At 42.7% G+C, this 26097-nt stretch overlaps 3 protein-coding genes across 6 annotated transcripts; 1 reads left to right on the top strand and 2 right to left on the bottom strand.

Annotated features, from left to right (window-relative positions):
* Positions 1 to 396: 396 nt before the first annotated feature.
* Positions 397 to 5601, bottom strand: LOC130386942 (ras-related protein Rab-8A-like). The gene is made up of 8 exons (XM_056595818.1): positions 5422 to 5601; positions 4877 to 4937; positions 4702 to 4762; positions 4250 to 4327; positions 4050 to 4139; positions 3713 to 3778; positions 3567 to 3617; positions 397 to 3226 (listed from the first exon to the last, which is right to left on the bottom strand). The coding sequence occupies exons 1-8, from the start codon at positions 5543 to 5545 to the stop codon at positions 3137 to 3139; spliced, it is 621 nt and encodes a 206-aa protein (XP_056451793.1). The 5' UTR covers positions 5546 to 5601; the 3' UTR covers positions 397 to 3136.
* Positions 5602 to 7462: 1861 nt separating this feature from the next.
* LOC130386939 (tropomyosin alpha-1 chain-like) lies at positions 7463 to 16893 on the bottom strand. 4 transcript variants are annotated; one of them, XM_056595811.1, is made up of 9 exons: positions 16436 to 16877; positions 14043 to 14168; positions 10190 to 10323; positions 9701 to 9818; positions 9517 to 9587; positions 9284 to 9359; positions 8948 to 9010; positions 8785 to 8854; positions 7463 to 8072 (listed from the first exon to the last, which is right to left on the bottom strand). In XM_056595811.1, exons 1-9 carry the CDS (start codon positions 16547 to 16549, stop codon positions 7990 to 7992), a joined length of 855 nt encoding a protein of 284 aa, XP_056451786.1. In that variant the 5' UTR covers positions 16550 to 16877; the 3' UTR covers positions 7463 to 7989. The 4 variants fall into 4 exon arrangements, with proteins under 4 accessions (XP_056451786.1, XP_056451789.1, XP_056451788.1 ...); XM_056595813.1 differs by lacking the exon at positions 7463 to 8072 and adding an exon at positions 8275 to 8556 and having other exon boundaries at positions 16436 to 16893; XM_056595814.1 differs by lacking the exons at positions 14043 to 14168; positions 16436 to 16877 and adding an exon at positions 11156 to 11457 and having other exon boundaries at positions 7472 to 8072.
* A 6288-nt stretch (positions 16894 to 23181) lies between these two features.
* Positions 23182 to 25842, top strand: LOC130386940 (lipoprotein lipase-like). Its single transcript, XM_056595816.1, has 5 exons — positions 23182 to 23352; positions 23529 to 23704; positions 23974 to 24153; positions 24484 to 24595; positions 25268 to 25842. Exons 1-5 carry the CDS (start codon positions 23253 to 23255, stop codon positions 25552 to 25554), a joined length of 855 nt encoding a protein of 284 aa, XP_056451791.1. The 5' UTR covers positions 23182 to 23252; the 3' UTR covers positions 25555 to 25842.
* Positions 25843 to 26097: the final 255 nt, after the last annotated feature.

Genomic DNA, 26097 nt, shown 5'->3' with positions numbered 1-26097 from the left:
TGATGGCACGGACTGTTCTGCACCTTGTCATATATCAAGTGACTGGAACAATCCATCCAGTCATGGCTCATTAACTGAAATTTTGGAAACTTCTACCAGAATACTCAAAAGAATAGAAAAGAATAGATCACATGGCACCATCAAATTCACTGACCACACCATGCAGCTATTGAACCATGAACACTACCACAAACCAGGTTTAATTTTCAACAATCTTATTTTATTAATTCAAAAGTACACATCTACTAATAGTAGATCCATTTCCATAAGTTTTACAAAGTACAGTACATTTTCAGGTAGGCTTATAGGATGTTCAAAATGTGGTAAATAAAACCGTTTCTCAAATTGCTTGTTATTCTTTGCCGGACTTAATGTAGCAATGAAAATGTGTCAGTAAAAAAAAAGAGACTGTAAATAAAGGTTTGTCCACACAAATGTCACAAAAAAAAAAAAAAATGAAACTCAAAAGATCCATTTTGCATGAAAATGCTGAACCAAGGGATTAAACCGGTGGTCCCTGTAAATTAAAGCTATTATAATGACATACAGCAGTGTCTCCACACAATTGAATGGTCTCTCCGTCTTTTCTCGAATAAGTGTTCACCTGACAGTTTGGGTTTCTATGACGGAGCCTGTCCCGTCCTCAATGAAAGGATAAACAACCCATCCTCTCGCCTTCAATATGTGGGCTAAAAATGGAAAGGAACAACATCATAACATTTTAGGTCCAAATTTCACAATGCATAGTTCAATCAAGAAGAAACAATTTAGTACGACGCCATTAAGACAAGTGGTTATGTTGAGGATTTAACAAGAACATCGTTGCAGACCAGCAAAAGCGCCTAAAGAAAAATGTCTATACTTACAAAAGTAAATGGATGAGAAAGTCACCAATATGACATGATGGCTTTCATATTAATTGTTCACATACCAGCAGAGTAAATATATGAATCAGATAAAAAATACTTTATATGGCATATCTTCTACAAACAGTTTATATTTAGATATTGGGTGGTGCTAAACAGTGTGGATGCTGTGCCACAAGTGCCACCTAGCTGTCAAACAAGTAAGTGAACACGATTAGACAGCACTTACACTCAACATAACACACAAAAAGGAATGAGAATCTTTTGTAATTTGGGTCCAACTTGGTTAGACAATCCAAGAGTATATAACGTCTTAAGGAAACAGGTGAAGGCTGTTGAAACTCTATGCTTTCCTTATGCAAACACCTATACAAATAAAATCAACCAGTAGTGACAATGTTTTTCTCCTGCTCACAAGTAATAACCAACCAGCCTCCGACAAATAGAGGTTTGCCTTTGGGTAACGTAGACTTCAAATGTTCGACTACCATAAACACAATTAAAACAAGTCACAGAGTGTTCCTGTGGTTTTGATCAGCAGCAGAAGCATCACTCGCACCAACAGCATTCCAGGCAGACAAAGTAAACATGTGACCGTTCACTGCATCTTTACACCAAAAGCTTCTGATTAAAAAAATGGACACTGAAAGTGGTTTCCGGAAGAAGTGAGTATACTATATACTTCTGGTATCTCATATATGGGGCTCTGCTGACCACAGTTACAGACAGCCGGGTGACTTGGTTTTAAAGTGTTTGTGGAGAACGATGAAAGTCTACAGCTCTACGGGTTAGCCTCCATCTGTGGTTCCCTAGACACGCGAAACAGACATTGCTGCGTTTGCCTCTTTCATAGATGATGCAGTCTTACTGCTCAGCACAAATAGGCAGATCCTGCTTGGACTGATTAATGAATTGGGGACATCTTTCAAAATACCAGTACAGTGGTAAAAACTAAAGAAGCACTAAGCAGGTTTTCAAAAACGTGGAATATAATTTGTTAACAGGTTTGTCCAATCTACCATAGTCCAATGGATCCAAAACGTATTGCAGAACTATCACTTGGCACAGACTATACACAAAACAAGTTATTGGTAAAGTGCAAAGACGTGGGTGGGTGGGAGGGGATGGGGCGAAGGCTCATTCACAATACAGTGTGGCGGGGAAATTTGTAAGCAGAGAGGTCTGTATAAACCCGTGGTTTTATTCGCCGGTGTTGCAACCAGAGACTTCATATAGCTTGCCAAAACAATTAATCGCACAATAGATAATTACAACACTAAAGGTTTTAGGGCATGCCATCATTTATACTGCACACCACAATAATGTAGCACGCAATGATATTCAAGCACGCAAGAGGTTGGTGGCAATACTGACACGCTTACCTGTAGATACTTCTGTCTGACCTACGTGGTACATTAAGGAAGGGAGAGGATTTTTCTAATGCTTGGAATGTTGTTTTCAGTGAACAAAACTAGTGAAATACTGGAATAAGGCTAGGTGTCATGTGACCTGTCAATTATTTTTTACACGCATTAACCATATTTTTATTGCATTCCCCCATGTTTGGTCCCATTCAACGGTTACAAGGAAATTACTGCAAACCAAAAGCATGAAAAAAGTGCTGAGGAAGCGAACAATAAGTCTTAAAACCCGCGGCCATTGTTGCAAGACTGCATTACTTTTGAAAGCGATTCACTACTTGAACAAGCCGATCAGTCTCTGGTTGACCCCACAAGAGGCAAGGGACGACCATTAAAAACAAGTTTCATCACGCTTGTAAATACCAATCCCAAAACCGTTGGGATTGATTCAACTCCACTGAACAACATTTGAAGAGCTGCTGTGAAACTAGTTGGGAACCAAACGATGAACGTAGTACTACCGAAGGGACGGAAGAGTGTCTTTGCAATACAATATATTGGACTATTAATTTTTTTATAATCCTGCTCCTCAGGATTCAGTCACTCTCTGTCCTACAGAGGGGAGAAGGGGGGACGACAGCAAGTGAGGAAGTGTGTATGAACAAAAAGGAAAAGATAAAGGATCCAACGACGGACGCCTTCAGCAGACAAGGACAAAAGAGAGAGGGAAACATGTCGATCCGCCTGCAGCTGAATGATACAGATTTCATGTGTGTCGACTTAGGAGAGGAAGGGAAACTGAAAGGGAGGGGGGGAGAGAGGGAGGCAGGAAGTGCTGAAAAGGAAGCACAGTCCGGTTGAGTCCAGTATCCTTAAAAAAAAATAAAAAATACGGAGACCTTTGCCCCCTCAGAGCAGAGAGCAGCGGAAGAAGCTGGTCTTTTTTTGGGGCTCGGAGATCTTGACGCCGTGGCCGCCTCCCTGAGCCGTGTTGCCCTCCTGCAACAAGTGGGAGAAGGGAGGCATGCTCAGTGTGTTGCTAGGGACAGATACGGTCATCAGGGGTATTATTCACCATAATGGGGGCGGTTGGTAAGTAAATGGTAAGAAATATGAACAATTGCAGCTCTGCCAATTATTGTATGGGGGACAAAATGAATCATCCTGTAAAAAGCGTTTTGTGGTTATCCAGTGGCCGTTTAACACTCACACACTTATAAGGATGCAATGGTACAGGTAGGGCAATGTTTCTAAACTTGTCAGAGAGCACTTCCTCCTTCATCACTAACCAAGTACAGGAAGGATATGAATCAGATAAAGACAAAACGGTTCTGCTCACCAATTTTGTGTCCATCTTTGACTTGATGTCTCTCGCAAGCGTCAAAAATGCCTTTTGAGAAAAGCAATAACACACGTGTTACAAAACAATATAAAACACCCAAGTTCGATTATTATGTGACAAAGACAATAATAGCGCCAACTCACATTTTCCACGTTTATGTTGGCCTTTGCACTGGTCTCCATGAACTTGATGCCATACTCCAGCGCCAACTGGAGAAGGAAGAACAACCAGTTACCTCTTAGGAAGTCCACTAAGGTCCATCCAAAGACATACAATGTTTAGCATGTTAGGTCAACCACTCAACTACTGTTCCACAATGACAAACCAAAAAACGAATAATACATAAAAGCAATACCTCCAGGTTTATATTAACCTTGTTACCCGTGTCTCAAGTCATTGTCTGTGTATTGTCTTGGCCGTACATGTTTTATTTGTGAGGCTGGAGGTTTCAGTGAAGCCATTGTAACAGTAAATGCTCACCTTCTCTCCCCTCTCTTTGGATACTTGACGCTTGTCGTTGATGTCACACTTGTTTCCCAGTACCATCTTTTCAACGTCCGAGGATGCATGCTGAGGCGACAGAAAGGATTAATACAAATGAAAGGATACATGTTGGCTTCCCATTATGTATGGTTTAATCTGGTAAGCCTAGTCAGGAAGTCTTTTTTGGTAGAACACACCTCCTCGATGTTCCTTATCCAATTTTTGATGTTTTCAAATGATTTTTCGTTGGTTATGTCGTAGACCAGCATGATGCCCTGGAAAGGAAAAAATACTTTAAATACAATATATAATAAAGGTACTAGCACAGGCTGGGCACTGCCTTACTAGTATGTGTCATTGTCAACATAGTGAAACAGGAACAGAAATTACATGACAAAATTCACCAAACGAAGTAGGCTGTGCGGATTACACGCAGAAATGAATAGTAGGCGTCCATTTTTTGCCATAAAATCAGAAGTTAACATTGCTGATAAAAGAGAACAAGTCAGACTATTATCAAAAACATTGCGTGTGTAAAGACGAGGCTATATGATCAAAGTGACATGTCTGCGTGGGGAGGGTTTGCTCGGGTAGAGTCTGCAGGTTTCAAAGGAGGTGACCCAGAACTTGAAGAGCTGCAGACGCCTACCATTGCTCCTCTGTAGTAGGCGGTGGTGATGGTTCGGAAACGCTCCTGACCAGCGGTGTCCCTGGAAAGGATCAAGATCACTTTTGTTAAGACATGTAAACCATCCAGATATTGATCTCCAACAGTTCCTATCAAAACACCAATGCCTTTACGTGGTACAATGGGGATAACTTACCATATTTGTAACTTGATCTTCTTCCCGTCTAGTTCTATCGTTCTTATTTTGAAGTCAATTCCTGAAAAGACGAAAAAGCAGAGAAACTAACGTCACCAGTTTACTCTCCATGAAACGGTATGAATACTGCGTCTTTAACACTGCACAAACACTGAAAACGTGGTTAGTGCTTTATTTGGGACGTGCCTGTGTGGTGCGATCCTAAACAATATAGAGAGCAACACATCTAACGGATATGTGAGGTTGTACATGACGATGCTAGCTAGCAGTTAGCTACCGGCCACTCATGTGGACGGAGGGGAAGGCTAACGGCTATCTAGTTACACCGCGATACAGCAGACCAGATAACAAATAAAATAAACCACATGCAAGTTACGTGTTGATCGCATACACACGATAAGCGGTTCAAACTCTCTTGACAGACGGCTTAAGCGACAGTGGTTGAACCCAAGTCGTCTGGCGTCCGCCAGCAAGTAGACATACCCAATGTGACTTGTGTTGTCAACACAAGACACAATAACCCGTTCAGAAGAAGACAATCGTACCTATGGTGGAAATAAACGTGGAGTTAAAGGCATCTTCTGAGAACCTGAATAACACACAGGTCTTTCCGACACCGGAGTCCCCGATTAACAGTAATTTAAACAAATAGTCGTATGTCTTCGCCATACTTGATATTGCGGAAATCCCGCCCGGCAAAACAGAGCAAGCGAAACTGAATATAAGGAAATGACGCCCCCTGTCAAGTGGGCTCTGGACGTCACCGGGCCCAGCCCATTGTCCTGTAGTTAACGGGTTAAAGTTTAAATCAAAGGGCCTTATTTGTGGATTTTTTACTCATGAATTTTATTATTAGTTAATGATTAGTTTATTTATAGCGCAGTAAAAAATATTAATCTAGTACTGTGTATGTATTAAATGTGTATGTGATAACATTAATTATCCAGGAGGTGGCAGTAACTTACTCTTAGAATAAAAAACGAACTAAAAAACAACTTGCACAGGGTTTGGTTATGTTTTGTTTTTTGGTGGCCAATCCCAGGCATCATGGAAAGAGCCTGGACCAAAGGCGGGGGCCTAGACTTGTCTTCCTGATGTACCAATTTAATCTGCTAGATCGAACGAAAGTTGCAACAAGGCCAACAAACGGTAGCTATTTACCAATCACGACCCCAAGATATCTAACAGACTGGTTCTTATCATGACAAATCTGAAGTTGTGGTGTGCGGGGTCTGACTGGGATGAGATTCATCTGAAGTGGCACGCCTTAATCCAGAATGAGATATCTGAGAGAAACTCTCATTTATTTAAAACTGTTATGGTTCCCCTATGCGCCCATTAGAGGGCAGTGTTGGTTTATTAACAGGCAGCTTGATACTAATACATCCAAATCATAAAGCATATCTTAATGATGCAGTGCATCGAACAATTTCACATTGTCTTATATTATCCTAAAAATAACTTTTTGTACGAGGAAGAAAAATCTAGATTGTATCTATAGTTATATTACGATATATACACCAAAACAAATATATCACAAAAAGCCCACACAATGTGTACAATTTGTGCATTGTTTGCCCAATATTCCGCAGGTGTGCAGCCTCACCCAACCCATGATTTCAATCAGTATGACTCAGGCTGTGTGAGGCTGCTGAAACCAACCATCAAAAACACACCAAAAACACACAATCCACAGAGAGGTAAAGAAAGCATGGTTTTGCTCTACTAGAGCATCCTTGTCATGAAATCAAATTAGAAAATTGAACACACAAATAACAGCAAGAATACAAACTGCGATCCCTGAAGAACAAAGAGGTGTGTACAGACACACACACACACACACACACACACACACACACACACACACACACACACACACACACACACACACACACACACACACACACACACACACACACTCACACACACACACACACACACACATAAACATACACACACAGACTATCTTTCTCTCTCTCTCTCAGTAGTACTGGCTAGATCAGACCTCTGCCTTGTGCATACAGAGAAACTGAAAGAGAATGGACACAATAGGGCAGCCGGCCAGTGAATTCAGATAACATTTTTGATGAACAGTACACGTTTAATTAATTGGGCACTAGAAGAGGCTAAAGCTTTAGCAAAGTTCAGGATACCAAAGGATACTTTCACTTCCTTTTGTGCGTACTGTCTTAGGGGCGGTAGAATATAAAACAAAAGATGACATCTTCAAGCAGAAATGTTTGTAAATGGTGTAAGGGGAATGACGTTGATAGTGGACACTCCAGTTGCGTAGGAGCTCCTAAATAAGGGCTTCCTGCTTTTGTATAAAGATTTATTTCAAGAGTTTCACTATTGCCATGGTGGTTCCTTCTATTGATGCAAGATTTCCTTTCAGTCGGCACTGGGTGTCCCAAGTGTCATCCTGCTTCGAGCTAGGTTTAGCTCCCAAGAGCGGGAATGATTGGAGAAAGAGGAATGATTTGTTTTATTTTACCTACTTTTAATTTGTCTACATGGAAATCAGACTTCTTTCTGACGCTGCATAATCACAGATATTGAACTCGTCTTTGGTCATTAAATAAAATGGCATTTATTCAGAGACACAGAACCAAGTAGTTATTCAGTATTAAAGCAGTAAACAATCTGCTTAATATAAGAAGATAATGTAACACCACTTAAGAATGTATACATCGTAGTTGTCAAAGTCCTTAATTAAAAGCATTATTGTGTGCATTACTAATCTTACATTGATATAGCATTGTCAATTTCCTTTCTTTATTCAACAGAGGTTGCCTTTGCATGTGTTCATGAAATGCATCCAGTCATCAATAATACACACCGGATGGAAAGAATTTCATCAGTTTTATTTGTGCAAAGAGTTTTGTTTACAACACAATTTCTATAGCACTGAAACTGAAATTGACCCAGACAAATAAAAAATAAAAAAGGGTTGGGGAGGGGGTGGGAGGTTCGTGAAGGGCGGTTGCATAACCTCTCACTACTAAGCATAGAACAGTAGAAACCCAATTACACCTAATAGTTTAAATTTGCTTTTTAAAATTCAGTATGAGGGACTGTTTCTGAGTTCTCTTTTTCTTTGCTTTGTTGACATTTTACAAACTGTTCAGCTCCTGGAGTGTTTGGTCCAGGACTTTGTGAGTCTCTGCGTTCTGCTCCATTTCAGCTCTTAGGTTCTCTGAAAAATTTATTTTACCAAACAATAATCAACCACTGCGCATGTAAAAAATACGATATTCCTTTCAACAACAATTTTCTATTGCTTATTAAACATTTACTACAATTTACTAAACAATGCAAATTAAGGTAAATGTAAATGCTCACAATTCAAATGCTAAGCTAGCTACTAGCTTGACCACTACCAAGACTGCAAGAGAACATTAAGCAGAATGCTAGCAGATTGAGAACAGAAAAGAGAGAACCAAAGACTGAGTAAAATAGAAACTTTATTGAGCTTCAGTTGAAAGAATCAAAGGGGTTAACAAAAACTAAGTGAGAACAAAAGAAGAGATTAAGACATTGATGGAGAAGGAAGAAAAGGGGGGAAAAGACTCAGAAGATGGCAAGCTAACCGAAAGTCTACATGGTGTTCATGTCATTGAGGGCATTATCCAGTTCCTCGCTGATCGCCTTGTATCTCAACTTCTGAGTGTACAGTTCGTCTGAAAGGCCAAAGGTCGGCAGACGAGTAGAGGAGAAGCAGATGGTGCATAGACAAAGGGAATGCCGAAAACAAGGCGCACAGTCAGAGAAGAAGAAGAAGGAATGAAAACAGGGAAAGTTAAGGAACACCAGTAAAAGAGAAATTCAAAAATGGTCAAAGAGTGTAAGTAACTGCAGGAATAATAAAAGATAGAAGATTGAAATCAGGGAAGTAAATAAAAGCGTACCTTCTAGGTCATCTATGCTCTTTTCCAGTTTGGTCACCGTTCTTTCTGAAAACTCTGCGCGAGTTTCGGCCTTGGAAAGGAATAACATTAAACCCCATTAAATACTATTCAGAGGTGTAGCTAGATATTTTTTTTTTTTTATGGATTCTGAACATGTGATTACCTCCTTAAGTTTGTCACTCAGGACCTTGATCTCCTCCTCATATTTGTCCTCTTTACTTGAATACTATAGTGGAACAGAAAGAAAAAATCAGTTTGCTTGTTTTAACGTGCATGGAACTTCGCATTGCAGAATATTATCTCTGAATCGAAGACACTGGTTGGACTTATGAACCACACCTCTTTGCTAGATAATAAACTCCTGGTGAGTCTTAATTTACGATGTCTTGTCATAAACATACATCAGAATGTGTGTTTATGTGAAATTGTACATTTCAAACCAGCCTGGGAGTGTAGTAAAGCTGGGATAAATGAAATATGGAACAAAAAACAAACGTACCTTGTCAGACTGTGCCTCTAGAGATTTCAGATCGTTGGTAGAGGTCTTGAGTGCCTCTTCCAGATCACCACACTTGCTGTAGAATTGTGAAAAGAATAACATGTTATAATACAACGAGCTAAGGTTATCTCACTTGGAAAGAAGGCTAACGCTCCACAGCATTATTACACATGTCACTATGTGTCAAGGACAACCTTGGTAAGTTCACAACAAAACATGTCATTGGTGCTTACAGTTCAGACACTTCGGCGCGCTCCTCGGCTCTCTCCAGCTCCCCCTCAAGGATGACCAGTTTACGGGCCACCTAAAAGATCATACATTGATTGTTATTAACCGCAACGTCTCCACCGGCCTGTATATTGACTCGTTTCCCACTGGAGACCAACTAGACACAAATCATTTTTCTTTAGTCGGTACCTCTTCATATTTGCGGTCTGCCTCCTCAGCGATGTGTTTGGCTTCTTTGAGTTGCATCTCCTGGATCTCCATTCTCTCCTCGTCCTTCATGGCTCTGTTCTCGATGACCTTCATCGCTCTGTGGATGAGACGCAGAACATCAGCCCCAACACATGTCAAGACCTTCATCCGGGTTCATTGGAGGTCAGGGTTTTTACACTAACACAACCCTTGGTGAATGCTTGCCATCAAAATAGGCATGTTTAATTCAACTTATTTCTGAGGAATTTATATATGAACTTGAATAGTTTATCTTATTAATTCATATACCATGCCAATACCTATCCTACATATTTCTTTTAAAAAACTAATATAAACAAATATATAAAATAAATACAGTACATTTTGAGCAATGAAAATAACTTAATCCTAAATCCTCTTCAAACTTTTTTTCCTCCACATCTAATCCACCGAACAAACACTGTCATCAGAGATGTCTTTAACTGTCACCTTTCGCTCTCGTCGGCAGCCTTCTCGGCTTCCTCTAGTTTCTGCAGGGCAGTGGCCAGCCTCTCCTGGGCCCGGTCCAACTCTTCCTCGACCAGCTGGATCCTGCGGTTCAGAGAGGCTACATCCCCTTCGGCCTAGGAGCACAAAGAGGGAGGTCAGAGGTCACCCTAAAGGTTTAGTGCTGCCAACCACACCCTCCCTCACCACCCTTTCTTAACGCTGAACAATGCCCCCATGAGAGATCTATCATACATGATGTTACTCCTCTAATTATAAGTGGGAGGTTGCATTAAGGCATTGAAGTTCAAATAGTTAAGTGAATTTCAATTTACAAAGAATCCCTCTTCTTTTTCAACTTTTAACTTTTTTTTCTCTGTTGTTGATTAGGAAAGGGCAGAACTAAGGAACAACCCTAACCGTATAATTGTTAAATAAACAATCTAAGTGCAAACTCTTTTTCCCGGAGTATGAGGCAAAGGCAGTGTGTTGGTGGGTGATTGCGAATTGTCCAACAGCTTCCTGTGAGACCTAGTACCACGTCTGCTCTTCCTGTGTGTAGCCGAAAAGGAAGGAGGATGGGAGCTCCCTTTTTTTCTTTACTCCGGCGACATTACAATGAAAGGCAAAGCCTGCGCTCTGACTCACAAGAGTGAACGTATCCAAAGTATCCAAAACCCCCAAAACATGAAAGCATTACAACATTTAGAAATACTCAAGTTCCATATTCTCCCCAAACAACAAATTATGTCTTGTTTAAAGTTGGATTGAGTGGGCTTGTCGATCTCAGAAGATTCAGGGAGGCTACGCCGAGAAAAGTCATTGTATGACTCGCAGCAGCATAGCCTACCTGTCCAGACTTGAACCGATAGTCTGTGCAACTATTGTATATCGTTCCCTTAAGAAACACCGTGAAATGGAAAGTGTCCAGTAAAAACATCAAAAGTGATAAATGCCGAATTATCTCACGTTTTCGCGTAGTTCTACTTCTGTTTCCAACTCCTTTTGTAAAACCAAGGCACGATCTTCTGCATCGTCCGCCTGCTGCTGAAGAGCCTGGATTTTCTTCTTCACACCCTCCATATTAGCCAAACTTTGGTTGAAGAACGTTGAAAAAACTGCCCTTGTTGGATCTCTTCGTTAAATATCGATATGGAGGTGTCTATACTTTGGAGATAATGCTAACTATATCATCCGCTTAGCGCCAAAGTTGCGCCCTACTATTTCGTCAGAGGAAATTTTTGTCAGGGAGGAATTCAAGGAAGTGGGAGTTTTCAGGAAATTTATGGCCAGATCCTCCAATCGTGAAAGAAGCTTCGCTTAAATGACATCATAGCGACGGGGGAAGGCTTCTAACTTTTTTTTTTACCCTCAGAAGAGGTGTGTACTGGTTTGACTCCACTATTGTGGACTTATATGGCAAGGTGTAATGTGTTGCTTTGTCTTCATCGTAATATGTCGGCTATGCGTGAAGAAGTGAATGAACATGAGTCATAGGAATCCTTATCGAATGTGGGTGCAGTAGGCTAAGCATCAGTTATTAAGTTGGTGTTACAGTCCTATGACTCCTAGTAATTTTGGTTTGTGTGAGAGAGAGAGAGAGAGAGAGAGAGAGAGAGAGAGAGAGAGAGAGAGAGAGAGAGAGAGAGAGAGAGAGAGAGAGAGAGAGAGAGAGAGAGAGAGAGAGAGAGAGAGAGAGAGAGAGAGAGAGAGAGAGAGAGAGGACATACACTGACACAGATATCTAAAAGTCCAAAGGTTAGCTCTCCTGTGTTGGTTTCCTGGGTTGTTTCAGAATGGATCTCTTTAACAGCAGCTGTAGAATTTTAACTGGTTGGAATGTAAATTGATCAAATTGCATATGTGACCTGTAGCCGGTGGGCGGCGACATTCTTGGGCCCCTAGCGTGTACATAGAATAAATGGACCAATGGAGAATCTGCCCCCGTGCCAGCACACATCCATCTGCATTGCCATATTAGATACACCTGGATTGTCGTGTAACCTTTTTGGCAGGGATGTGGGATGCACATCATAAATAAATAAAATAGGGTGTAGGTCTCTTCCTTCGGTTTGTGTGCAGTTTGCTTCGGGACACATGGGTAATCTGAGATTGCGATTGTTTCTAAACTGACCTTTGACCCGTGGACCCGTGTCTGAACTGACATAGTTGGATTCATTAGACACCTTTCATTTGACTCAAATACTGAAATGTAGTTGTTATTAAAATATAATTTTTTTAACATGCTAAAAGTTATCTAGATTGAGGATGGGGAAAAGCAATATAATTTGAATGAACATTGTAACTAGCACTCTAAGCACTTAATTTAATATTGTTTGCTTCCCTCAGAATCTCTGTGTCCCTGGAAGGCAAATGATCTTGCTCCAAGGGACAGTCGTCGCGTTGAGCTCCTTATTAATGAATTACTAGCACCTGGATTTACCAGTTTCACAACAAACAAACATCTGTAGGCCTACCGCAAGGAACATAGAAACCTGTATTATTCACTGTCTGGGAATTTCAATCAAAACAAATGATTAATACACGACTTCAACCAAATGTATGGTGGTTCATGACTGTACTTCCGATGAGTCTGAATAGCTGTAACGTCATGGTTGGAAGGCCACTATAGAACATACAGTATTATTCCTGGTGGGAAAAAGTCCAGTGCATTGATTTCATTACACACAAGAGTATGGGCTTTTGTGTTTGCTTAGGCCACATTCCTGGCATTCTTGGGCGGCTAGAGGCTAGCCATGCTTTGTCTCTGGCTGCTGTTTGAGGCAATTGCTCTGCCAATGGATGCATGCAAGTCCATCAATAAGTCAATGCAGTGGTGGTAAAAGTGCCTTTTAACTTGTACTTTTATGATAGGTTTACAATAAGATACTAAGATCAGAACTAGAGAGAGATGTCCCCCATTAAACGCGTAACTCAAGTAAGGGTGTTGAAATCCTTGATGTATAATGCATGATACATGAGTATCAAAAGTAGTAGCACTTGTTAATCCTTGTTACTTCATATGTTTACGTGAAGACACATGCATCAGTAGTGTATGGTCCTGTTTGTTCAAGAAAAGTGTTATAGGCGTTGTTAGTGATTTCAGTAGGTCTATGTATATAATTGTATGATACAGCTTCTTTTTTTATGAAACCTACTCACTTACATAATTTGGAATGGAAAAATACCATTCCCTCAATAGTCTCCAAAAATATGGCATTACTTTATTATTTAAAATGTGTATTTATTGTGTACAATTGTGTTAATAGTCTGCAGCATGAATGTTAACTATCTGATATGAAGAACAGACATATGGAGTTGAACCGTAAGGGATTAGGAAAGGGGCAGCAGGATAGTATCTGCTCTTTGGTTTTCTAATCCTAGCCATCCCAAACCCAAATCAAATGTGTTTGATTGTTGATGCCTTTCATCTGGAGTGTTTTAAAAGTATTGTTATTTCTTAGTAACTTTAGTAGATTTGTTGATAAAATAATGTAATGCCATCAGCTAAACCTAAACCTTCTCATTTTATTGTACAGGCCACTATTGGTTTAAATAAATGGTTTAAACAATGACTATTCAACTATAAACTATTGACACACATCATTTGTTTAAGGCTAATTTTGAGACCTGTGGGGCCCTTCCAAGGCAGAGGCCCAATAGTCCAATCACAGCACTGGGGGGGTTGGTTTAAGCACTGAATTGGAAATAAAATGACCCAATGGACCTTTTGACCTTTGGTCACACTGTACATTAGTTCCTGTACACCGCTTATATATTTGACCTGGTCTGTTCACATTGTGTGTGTTTGTCTCTGTGTGTGTATGTGTGTGTGTGTGTGTGTGTGTGCATTTACATCTGCAGCCTTCTTCTCTGACAGCTCCAGTTTCTCCTGGGCGTCCTTCAGGGCCTCGGAGTACTTGTCCAGCTCATCCTCCGCCCCCTTCAGCTTCTTCTGCATGGCCAGAAGCTCATCATCCAGCTGGCACAGAGAAAATAAACAACACACAGAAGGATGAGACCACAGGAACCCCTGCATGTATGGTGCTGTTGGGGCAGAACTAGCCGCCTACTGGTATTGTATTTATTTGAAGACAGGGAGAGTTCACAATAAGACATTCATCTTGTACAGCAAGAGAATATGCATTGTGCCAGGTTCTAGCAGATTCCTTTTCTCCACCTCTAGTCCCTGGCCTGGTAGTATAGTGGTCTCGCAGAGCCGGCATTTCCGTCCGGTAAGTCTGCGACAGACCGTTGATTAACTGTGTCAAGAACTGCCGAATTTTCTTGAAGAAGAAGTGCATTGATTGACATGCAAGCACATCCTATCACGGACAATGCGTACGCCAGGAACAGTACCTTGATAATGGGAGAAGCAGACGTTGATAATGGGATCAAAGAACATTTCTCAGCGGCCTACTGGTGGATGAATAAAGGGATGGATGTCACCACACAGACAGACCAGATACAGCTGGTTTACGCCAGAGCTATGTCTGCGTTTCTGTGAAGGACGATACTGGTATCTGGAGTTTCTTCATGGCGGCACGACTTGACTTGCACTTCCATGTACTCGGCGTTCAGGGCGAGTCACACCGTTACTCACACGGAAGAGGCTGAGACTTGTTTCATAGTGCTAGCGAGTCGCTCTCAAAGCTTTGCAGGGAATGACTCACAACTGACAGCTGTTTACAGGAGACATTTGAATGTTTCTCTGCTACATTGTTTATTTGATGATCCTAACTAGTAGTTAGTGTGAGGTAAGTCTTTTAATTCACTCTCAGAGGCTGTTATGATCAGGGACGTGTCAAACAAGCCCTGTTTCCCTTTGGTTTATGCTGGCTTCTGAAACCCTGTTGCTCTCCTTAGTATGTGCAGTGACGCTAAGACTCACTGGGTTAGCCTGCATATGTTTTCAGTAGCCGTGGGTTCTGTCAGGCATCATGGTCGGCTGTTGACTCTCATCCCGTCCAGCGAGGTCAAGAATAGCAGAGCGAGCATCCCTTAGTGCAAGGCTGGACCTCGCCATGCCACCCAAAGCAAACCCAAAGTCCCAACATGTACTCCTCAGATTTCACGCTGACCATCTCTTGGCCTCTGAGATCATCGCAACTTACTTAACTGTCACACTGTCACCCCAACACACACACACACACACACACACGCACTCTGTCCACGCCAACGCCCATCCCTTCCCACCCCCCTCGCATCCCCCTTTGCGCCATGTTGACCTTTATTTAGACACCTCGGGCCTCACTTCTCGTCTCCGGGGGCTCTGTTTTGTAGCTCTCAAGGGCCAAAAATTAATAAGGATCGCCAGAGCATCGCTATCATTAAGGCGGCCCTTGGAGTACTAAACTGTCTTAAGTTTCACAACCCCCCCCCCCCCCCCCCCCAATCCACCTGCCCCCCAACATGCATAAACACACACATACACACACACGCACGCCCACCTCCTCAACCCTTTATTCCCCTGACGGCCCCTAAATACGGAGACGATGACACTTAAGAGTGTCCGGTTGAGGCATTCTCTCGCTTCACTATGGAACAGTTTGTATTTCCTCCTGTGGTCCAGATAAGGGGTAACCCGGCACCCCCTTTGGCCACCTCCGAGCAGAGCAAGGCAGAGAAACAGCTGCTCAAGATGCTGCGACAGCACTCAGGGTTGTAGGGCCTAATCCCCTTGATGGTTGATGCGGGGAATGTATTGTCACTGTGTGTCTTCAGCCATCCAGCCATCCTCGTGTGTGTGACCGAAGGAGCATCCCTCCAACCTCCTGTTGCCCGGGCCCCAGGGAACCAGGAATCAGCTGTTCTCTGGTTGTATTTCTGGTTTGTAACATGTGGCGGTGCTTGGTGGGGTGAGACACTGCTATGGGATGGAGCCCACACATATTACCGGTACTGTCGTGTTCACGTGGCAGGTATTACCTTCAATGTTTCCTATGCTCCAATCAATGACCAATGTATCATTCAGTTATCCGTTTAGAATCAAATCAACCCGTTTTTTTCCGCAATATCTTTGTTGTTTGTTTGCTCATTTAACCGAGAAGACCAAATCATCCACGTGGAGTATAATTACAATGTATTTTTCAATGTGGTTCAGAAGGCAGGGTCAAACCACAGCAATACCTTCTGCGGTTGCGTCTCACATCAGATAAGATCTTTCTCTGTACCTAGTGATATCTGGGAGCGGAAGCCGTACTCATATTTGAGTCCCCCCTCCCTGCGGACCACCCGGAACGCACCCACCTGTTTGCTCTTGTCCTCCGCCGCCTTCTTGTCAGACTCAGCCTGCTCCGCTCGGTCGATGGCGTTCTCCTTGTCCAACTTCAGCATCTGCATCTTCTTCTTGATGGCCTCCATTGTTGTTGATTGGGTTCCGGTTCACAAAAAGCAAAAAAAAAAATAGGGCAAAGTCTGGGGTTCTTCTTCCTTGTTGGAATGAGCAAACGGAGCCTTCTAGCCTGGAGATCGCTTCCCTACAAGGTTGACTGAGAGTGCAGCCAGCAGATGTAGACGGGGAGTAGGAGGAGGAGGAGGAGGAGGAGGAGGAGGAGAGCGAGAGGTAGCGTACAGAGCAGGCGGCGGAGCAGAGACTGGCGAGTTGAGAGGAGAGGAGGAGGAGGAGGATGCAAAGTGAGCCCTGGAAGTCAGGCTCTATGCGCTTTAAACTTTGCCGGCAGCGGGTTTTTTTTGGGAGTCAGCCCTCAGTCCCTTGTGCCTGCCCTTTCCCACTGCTTTACCCTTTCCGCCACTCCCCACTTTTGGCTACCCCTGCTGCAACTGACTGTACCCCCCTCCCCAAACCCCCACACCCCATCCACCCACCCCCTCCAGACACCCCCCCCCCCCACACACACACACACGCAAACACACACTCTCCCTCTTCGACTCCAAACCTCAGCTTCAGAGTCCTCTCTAAGGAATGAAGTGGTTTAGACACCATGGCAATCTTCAGCCAAACTCCTTATTTGGAACATGCTCTTCTCTACCCTTCTGGATTACAAGAGAGGAGCGCATAGAAGTAAACAAGGGGGGAAGCTCGAAGCACACACAGCCCAGAGGAGTTTGTCCTAAAGCAATACGTTGTTGTTATTAATGAAAAACGATGTCAGATGCAAAAGTATTTTGTAATTGATCTTGAGTGTGTGTGTGTGTTTGTGTGTGTGTGTGTGTGTGTGTGTGTGTGTGTGTGTGTGTGTGTGTGTGTGTGTGTGTGTGTGTGTGTGTGTGTGTGTGTGTGTGTGACACAAATCTAACTTTATATATACACACACACACACACACACACACACACACACACACACACACACACACACACACACACACACACACACACACACACACACACACACACACACACACACACACACACACACACACACACACACACACACACACACACTAACACACATGGGGAGATGTCTGTGTGTTTAATGTGGGATTGGTGTGTGTGTTCTTATTGAGGAATGCTCAAATTGATGTTAATACCAGAGTTGGTTAAACTACATAGTTCTCATTCTACGGCTGGATGAAAAAGAATCTGGATGGAAAATATATCCAGCCCTAAGAGAATGAGAGGAAAAGAACCAACTTCATGGATGCTACTTATTTTTTAGATTCAAAAGTACAGTGAGACTGACTGTAGCTCCTCCACAATTAGGTCCCACTTAATTACGATGGGTTTCCCAAATCTACATTTCAATTCTGTCTCCTATAATCAACGAGGTATGAAACATATATCATTTATGACACAGCAGTGGTGCTAGGGCCCTTAAGGCTGATTAACTGGAAATCAATTCCTCAAAAAAAATCCTCGACCCACCAGAACTTGTTATTGTGCATTTCACCCACTAACCCATTGCAGGGACAACAAACAGCAAAACCTGTGAACCAAGGCAGGAAACTGTGTTGATAATTTGTAGCTCAAGAATGGCCGTTGGTATTTTCCAAGAAGAGTCAGAACTGCAGGAGGTCGCTGTTGTTTATTTACATCCCGTATTTGCACATCCGTACACATATAAGCCAAACAACATGCACAATGCAACATCATAGCTAAGGAAACACCCCATGAAACTAAGAAAAAACACAGCATGACCTTTAACAGTACTAAAACAGCCCTAAAAAGGTTATTGGAAGATCAGACATTTTGGAACCTACATGGACAAGATAAACTAAAGTTTGGTTTTAGTTTTTTGGCAATTAAAAATATTGAAAGGGGTACATAGAGTAAATTATATAGATGTATCTGTGCCTGCTGCACATGGGTACATAGGTGTTTTGTTTGTGTCAAAACTGACAGATGTGTTTGCTTGGTTTGCAGATCTCTCACTGATGACACCAGATACATTTCCCTGACCAAGAGCCAAGGGAGCATGACATCAAAGACCTTCACGGTGAACTGTAAACTAACCCTAACACACACACACAACCCACACACACACAACCCATGCCCTTCCTCAAACATGTCATCTCCAATCATAGCCTTTGTGGTTCCTGGCTTCTTCAACAAACTGAGCCGCTGTCTTAACCAATTATAATCTGTAACATAGACTATAAGGCTGATCTGAATTAAGGGTTGATGGATGTTTGGTAACACCCTGTTCATAGCAGAAGTGGACAGCAGCACATATCCAACATTATATGATGTCCTTCTCAATCATTCAATGAAATCATGAGATCATGAAAACAAGGTGCGTATTTTGTCTTTAGTTTGCTTTATTTCAAATAAAATAGGGCCCAGCCCTCAACTGTTATTCTGTAGCCGGCAGAGGAGTTTGAACCTATTTAGGAGCATGTTTATGAAAGCTCTGCAGCCAGAGATTCGCTGGCTCTACAATCCATGGCGTTGACGGCAGTTTTACTGCGTGAGCGGTGCTGTAATGAAAGGCGACTGGCGGTGGACCTTATTTGGTATGTCGGAGCCCTGCTGGGTTCCACATTGTTATGACAGCGCATTTCTCAAATACAATTCCTCTGCCTTCAGAGCTTGAACTTTCTGTGTTTGCTGCCTGTGCGCGCACACACAAACACACACACACACACACACACACACATACATCCTTAACGTCATTATAAGAAACGTTCGATCTTCTCTGAAGTCAAGATAAACTCCTGGTTGTTGTTTCTCAGGTTGGTGTATATATTGGGAAGCAGACTGTGTGTGCAACAGTGGAGTAGAGGAAGAAGAGAAGGGGGATGGGGGGAGAGGGAGGAAGAGAGAGAGAGAATGAGAGGGAAGAGAGAGAGAGAGAGAGAGAGAGAGAGAGAGAGAGAGAGAGAGAGAGAGAGAGAGAGAGAGAGAGAGAAAGAGAGAGATAGAGGGAGGGAATTGGAGACAGGAGAGAATCAGACAGAGAGTGCGAGAAATCAGAACCCTCCCACAGGAAACTGGGCTAAAGCGCTCTTCTCCTTGTATGGTAAAAAACTCCCCCAAAAGCCTCAGGATCGCCTTGGGAGTTACAGTCAACGAACTGCTAAGTATAAGTCACAGAGCTATGAAGACGGTGGAGTGGCCGACCGTATTTATATTGTGTTCATGACGCTGGTCGACCTAAACAATACCAACTGTACGATTTTGCCCTGCTTGTAAAAGCTTACTCTTCAATGTTACGTTTGCAAGCAAATTCCGTGCTGCTTGGTTGGTATTCACAACAACACTGTATGAAGACCCACTACTTTACATACAATTCTGTCTACCGGTTTGTACATGAGAAAGGCTTGTCTCATTTAACTCACAAATACTCCACTGGAGGGTGCAATAGAATTGAGTTATCGGCTACCTGCCTGCCTATAAGATCAATCAACACAAGCTCTCTCTCTGGTTCTCTTTCTTTTTGTTTTCTTCCTCTTTCTGCATCTATTATGTTCTGTCTGTCGTTCTAAATATAAACAAAAAGGAAGAAAAAAATAGGAAGAGACTAAGGGAGACTGAGAGAAAAAGCATAGACAGATGGATAGATGGAAAGACATACAGATATATATATATATATATATATACAGTATGCATATATATAGAGATATGAAAATATAGATAGACAGAAAGATAGACAGATCCATAGACTGATAGACAGACAGACAGCCAGACAGATTTATATTAAGATTGAGGCTCCTTGTGCAAACATGGAAAGTTCTTAAACTCTGTTTAAAAGAACAGCAACTTGACGTTAGCATTACCAAACACCATAGGCATGGTTTACAGTGTCCCCGCATTGGAAGATGTGTTGGCTGTTATATTTGGATATGCGACTCACTAGGGGCTGCGTCTTGTGCCAGTGATTAAACTTTATCCTGCCTCCATCGGCCCTGGGGACCAGACTTCTCTGTATTTGATGGAGCACTCAACCCTCTCCCATTCCACGATGACAACACTCCTCCAGACCTTCTGTTGAAGGAAACAAACAGGCCGTGCTACTGATACTGCTACCGGTGTTTGCGTTTGTTCTTGTTTATAGATCCTTGCTAATTGGAGCAGGGTACATGTTACACATACATAGACATTCGTAAGATGTAGGATGTATGGGGTTAAAAGTGCTAATTGATTACAATGATTGAGATATTGAATTTTGTGTGTGTGTGTGTGTGTGTGTGTGTGTGTGTGTGTGTGTGTGTGTGTGTGTGTGTGTGTGTGTGTGTGTGTGTGTGTGTGTGTGTGTGTGTGTGTGTGGGTGTGTGTGTGTGTTTGCGTGCGTGTGTGCAAGTGTGTCTGTGTGTGCGGGTGTGTGTGTGTGTGTGTGTGTGTGTGTGTGTGTGTGTGTGTGTGTGTGTGTGTGTGTGTGTGTGTGTGTGTGTGTGTGTGTGTGTGTGTGGGTGTGTGTGGGTGTGTGCGTGTGCGTGTGCGAGGCCATGTACATTCATCTCTGTGTGTTGAGTTGATTTAGTTCCCTACAAGTTCATTACATATCCTTTTATAGACCAGTCGAAGAGAGAGGGGATTTGGACTTTGGCTCACATTAATGGACCTTCTATGTGCTCATAATTTGTTCACAGAACATAACAAAGAAACAAATAATGACCTCTTGTGGAACACTACATATTTGCCAGATATGTCTAGTGATTTGTTTTTAAGCAACAACTTGTTCAATGTTTGAACGCACACACACCCACAAACACACACACACACACACACACACACACACACACACACACACACACACACACACACACACACACACACACACACACACACACACACACACACACATATACACATGAACACACACTGCGTAAATGTAGCCTACTACGTTGTTTTACATACCATTTGCATACAATAAATTGACAGCAAACACACTACTATGTCAGCCATTATTGTATATATTGTGACTGGGTATGTCAACATCTCTTCTAATACTTTTCCATTGGAGTTCCGTTAAGGCCTGGCCAAAGGCCTTCTCTTAAGGACCCTGCTTCAAACTGTTGGACCCCACCAGTGGCCCCTCTCCCTCTAAGCCTGAATTTCTAATAAAGTACGATGCCCCATTGCTGAGGCTAAAACACTACTCGGCACTGGCAGCAGAGGGAGACACAACTCAAAGTGTCCCTTGTATGGCCGTTGAATACAGCCCGGCTGTGAGAAAGGTTATTCGGTCTTCCCATTGGAAATAATGAATAAACAAAGAATATCTGAATATCTTATATTTGCATTTAAAAAGATTTTTTTTTTTTTTGTATTAGTTCTCCTCTTTTCTTATTTTACTGTATTTGAATGGTTGTCCTTTAAAAGTATTTTTACATGTGATGCCTTCCTTAGCAAAGCACTATGATCTGCCTTGTGTTTGAATGGTGCTATATAAATAAGCTTGCCTTGCCTTCGGGCATCTTAGCCAAAGCAGGGGCACCTTCTGCTGACCTTGCCTAGGGCACAGCAAGGCTATAGGGCCGGCACTGCACCAGGTGCTCTGTCTTGTGCTAGTGTTCTTACTCCAGCCGGCCTGCAGCGGCCCCTGGGACCAGACTTCTCGCTATTTGACCCAGCGTTCAACCCACCCCATTCCGACGGTGACAACACTCATCCAGACTGCCACTGTTGCTACCCAACAGTGGCCGAACATATACCTCATATACCTCTCATATACCTCGCATATTACATATAAATGCCACATATATGTAATGATTGAATCTGGATTCAAAATCATACCTGCCGTAAACTTTGAACACAGGCACACAAGTGTACGCACAAACAAGGACACACACGCACACACACACACACACACACACTCACACACACACACACACACACACACACACACACACACACACACACACACACACACACACACACACACACACACACACACACACACACACACACACACACACACACACACACACACACACACACACACACACACACACACACACACACACATAATATGTCAATGTAGTGCCTTCTTTTAGTTGATCCATAGCCCGCTTGCATGCTTTGAAGGCAAACACACATTTAATATATTGTGAATGGGTTGCATTGGGGTTACGTGAAGGTGTGGCCGAGGGCCTTTTATTCTGGGCCCCTCTGCAGACCATTTGACCCTGTCCCTTGAGGCCAGAAGGTCTAGTAAAATAACATGAGCCAGTGCTGAACACAGGGATAAAACAAAGTGAGAGTCAGACTCTGCAGGGGGATCAACACAACTTGTGCCTTGTTTGACCGTTGAACCCAGCCTGGCAGATCGAAATAGAAGCAGGTGGAACATTTGTCCTCTTGATTGATATACAATGTGTCCCAGTTTGGGACCCTTGAAACGCCCCATGCAGTCTGACTCTAACTCAACTGATCAAAACACAAAACCATTTCGGGGCAAAAAAGCAATTCACTTATCTTGGAGCAACATCAATGGTAAACATTTTACAATGGACAGCCTCATTATAATATTTTTATGAGCTGTTATCATAATGTTATTGTCGATAATGTTGGTCCTGGTTTAGTAAATGTTGGCCCCGCCCCGTCCCGTCAATATCAGGTCGCGTGCATGATCATTACCCCACTATAAAGGTAAAAACCGACAGTTGAATTACATCACTTTTTAATCATTATAAAACAGCGTATCAGAATTTATTATATTGGATTATGCAGGTAAAACGTTTGATTTGGTTGTGTTTGCTTGATATTGCAATATTGCTAAAGTCATGTGCGGCTTTGTTTAACACCACCAATTCTAAATCCACAAGTAAGTTGAAAAGTTTATGTTTTTTCTTTCAAAATTCTGCAAAACTGGCAACCTTTTAAGCAACCTTGTTTAGAATTTGACCTGAACTACACTTTCTTTCATGATGCTGGTGTTGTGGGCTTGAGGAATGTCTAACAGCGTGCTCATTTATGCACCGTCTTCCCCCTGGTATTCAGGCAATACCACAGGATGGTTCGTGGACTACGGTTCGATTGACACCAAGTTCTCATTGCGCACAGCCGAGGAGCCGGAAGAAGATGTGTGCTACATTCGGCCCGGGAGGCAGGAGTCAATCACCGAGTGTGGTTTCAACATTACAGCGCAAACATTCGCTATCGTCCATGGCTGGACGGTCGGTAACCTTCAAAGCTATTTCTGTTGCAGCAACATAGCTGAAATAGGTCATTTATCCTAATGACAAAGAATATTTATCCTTATCATATTTATCCAAGTTCTTCTAGCTATATCTATAATTTAAGTTCGTTTTTTCTAAAATTATAATGTGCATTTATAAATTGTAATAAGTTGAAAATCCCTCTAAACAATATATAATTTGGTTTATACAAAGACCCTGTGCTGTCCTTCAGCACTGTCGTCTTGACATTCTTTTTCGTCTTTCAGGTGGCGGGAATATTTGAGGGCTGGGTGTCGCAGCTGGTCTCTGCCCTGCTCGAGAGAGAGCCCAGTGCGAACGTCATCGTGGTGGACTGGCTGAAACGCGCTCAGCACCACTACCCTAACGCCGCTCAGAACACCCATCTGGCAGGGCAAGATTTGGCCGCGCTGATCAACTGGTTAGAGGTGGGTGGGTGAGATCTCATGGGGACCAAACACCCAAATTGATTAGATTCGGAGACAAATGCAGTGCCTTTTCAAAATTAAGGATTGTGATGGAAACGGCCGACTGAACCTTTTGTTCTATAACACAGTTACATCGCCTATACTTTATGCTAAAAATAAAAATGACATGCTCATATCTCTGAAAATATACATCTGTATTGTGATCATTTAATAGTTTCCAATGGTCAAATGCACCTTCTTTCTTTACATCTGAGCCTTTGACTTGCCACTGAACCAATGTCACAGACGTAAACATATTGGTGCCTCATTTGTGTGTCCACCCACGTGCAGCTTGATGTGAAGTATGATCTCTCCAAACTCCATCTGCTGGGCTTCAGTCTTGGGGCACATGTGGCTGGGGTCGCAGGAAACCTCGCCTACAGCAAAGTTAACAGGATAACAGGTTGGATGGGTTCATACATAGTAGGGCAACCAGGCATCTGATCCAAAATATTGTTGACGTTGTTGTTGTTGGGCTAATAACATGTTGGAAAATGTTACGTTATCTTACTTCTTGAAGCACGGTGAGGTTTGGCTATTGGGATATAGTCAGCGATTTTAACTCATGAAACATTATGTATTTCAAACAAAAGCATTTAGGGTTAGAGATTAAGAAGCCGTTGATTATACAATGTTGAACCAAATCTGTAATCTGAATTGACCTGCTTCGAGAGCTCAGCTTCAACTAGGGTAAAGGTTTAAATTGTTTTGGCTCAGCGACAGCGTGGAGGACGGAGCTGTCCGCTACACCCAGGCCGGGGTCAACTCTTTGGGAATACAACGGCGGCACTGTCCTCACTGACATTGAAATCCCATGATGTTTCAGATTCAGATTCAGATTCAGATTCAACTTTATGGTCATTGACAAATACATGCATTTGGAGATCTAAATAGAAGTGCAAAAGAGAAGTGAAGGTGCAGTTTGAATATGAATTGTCATATAGTGCATTACAGCATCAAAGGTAAAGTGACCTAGTGAGGTAAGAGCAGCATAGACGAAGTTGACCACTTCACAAATCCCATCTCTATCCCTTTGTTGTTGTCGTCCCCCCGTCCCCCCCCCCGTGGGTTGCAGGCATGGACCCTGCGGGCCCCCACTTCGAGTATGCAGACGAGCTGCGCCGCCTGTCCCCCGATGACGCCAGCTTCGTGGACGTCGTCCACACCAACACCAAGGGGAGCCCCGACCTCAGCATCGGCATCCAAAGGCCGGTGGGCCACGTGGACATCTACCCCAATGGGGGCATGGACCAGCCCGGCTGCACTCTGCAGCACACCTTGCAGATGATGGCCACCTTCGGCCTCCAGAGTACGTCGAGAGAGGGACCTGTCCTCGTAAGGCTCCCAGCATGCTGTGCTTAATGGATACTCAGGGCCGCCGTCCTGAGCGACCCATAGCAAAAACGTGCTCTCCACTCTCTGCTCCATCCCTAGCTAAGTTTCTCCACCTTTGATTGACATTCAATATGGATACCCCTGAAGCAATCAGGGAAGAGATGCCCAATTTTTTTTGTCCAACTAGTCCAAAAGTATGTAACTTGCTCTGTTTGCCATTGATAACGTCTTCTATTAACCATTTAATCAGTAGAACAGAATCATCAGTGATCAACAAAAGAAGACAACCACAACACAGACTGATGACATTGTTTCTTCTTCTTCTTCTTCTTCTTCTTCTTCTTCTTCTTCTTCTTCTTCTTCTTCTTCTTCTTCTTCTTCTTCTTCTTCTTCTTCTTCTTCTTCTTCTTCTTCTTCTTCTTCTTCTTCTTCTTCTTCTTCTTCTTCTTCTTCTTCTTCTTCTTCTTCTTCTTCTTCTTCTTCTTCTTCTTCTTCTTCTTCTTCTTCTTCTTCTTCCTTCATTCCTTCCATTCATTCTCTTCACTGTGTCTCCTCTTTCTTCCTTCCTCG

Source organism: Gadus chalcogrammus, chromosome 8, assembly GCF_026213295.1.
Source record: "Gadus chalcogrammus isolate NIFS_2021 chromosome 8, NIFS_Gcha_1.0, whole genome shotgun sequence".
In the NCBI taxonomy this organism is placed as follows: Eukaryota; Metazoa; Chordata; class Actinopteri; order Gadiformes; family Gadidae; genus Gadus; species Gadus chalcogrammus.
The sequence above is the reverse complement of the archived record's forward strand: the minus strand, read 5'-3'. Positions and strand labels throughout refer to the sequence as shown.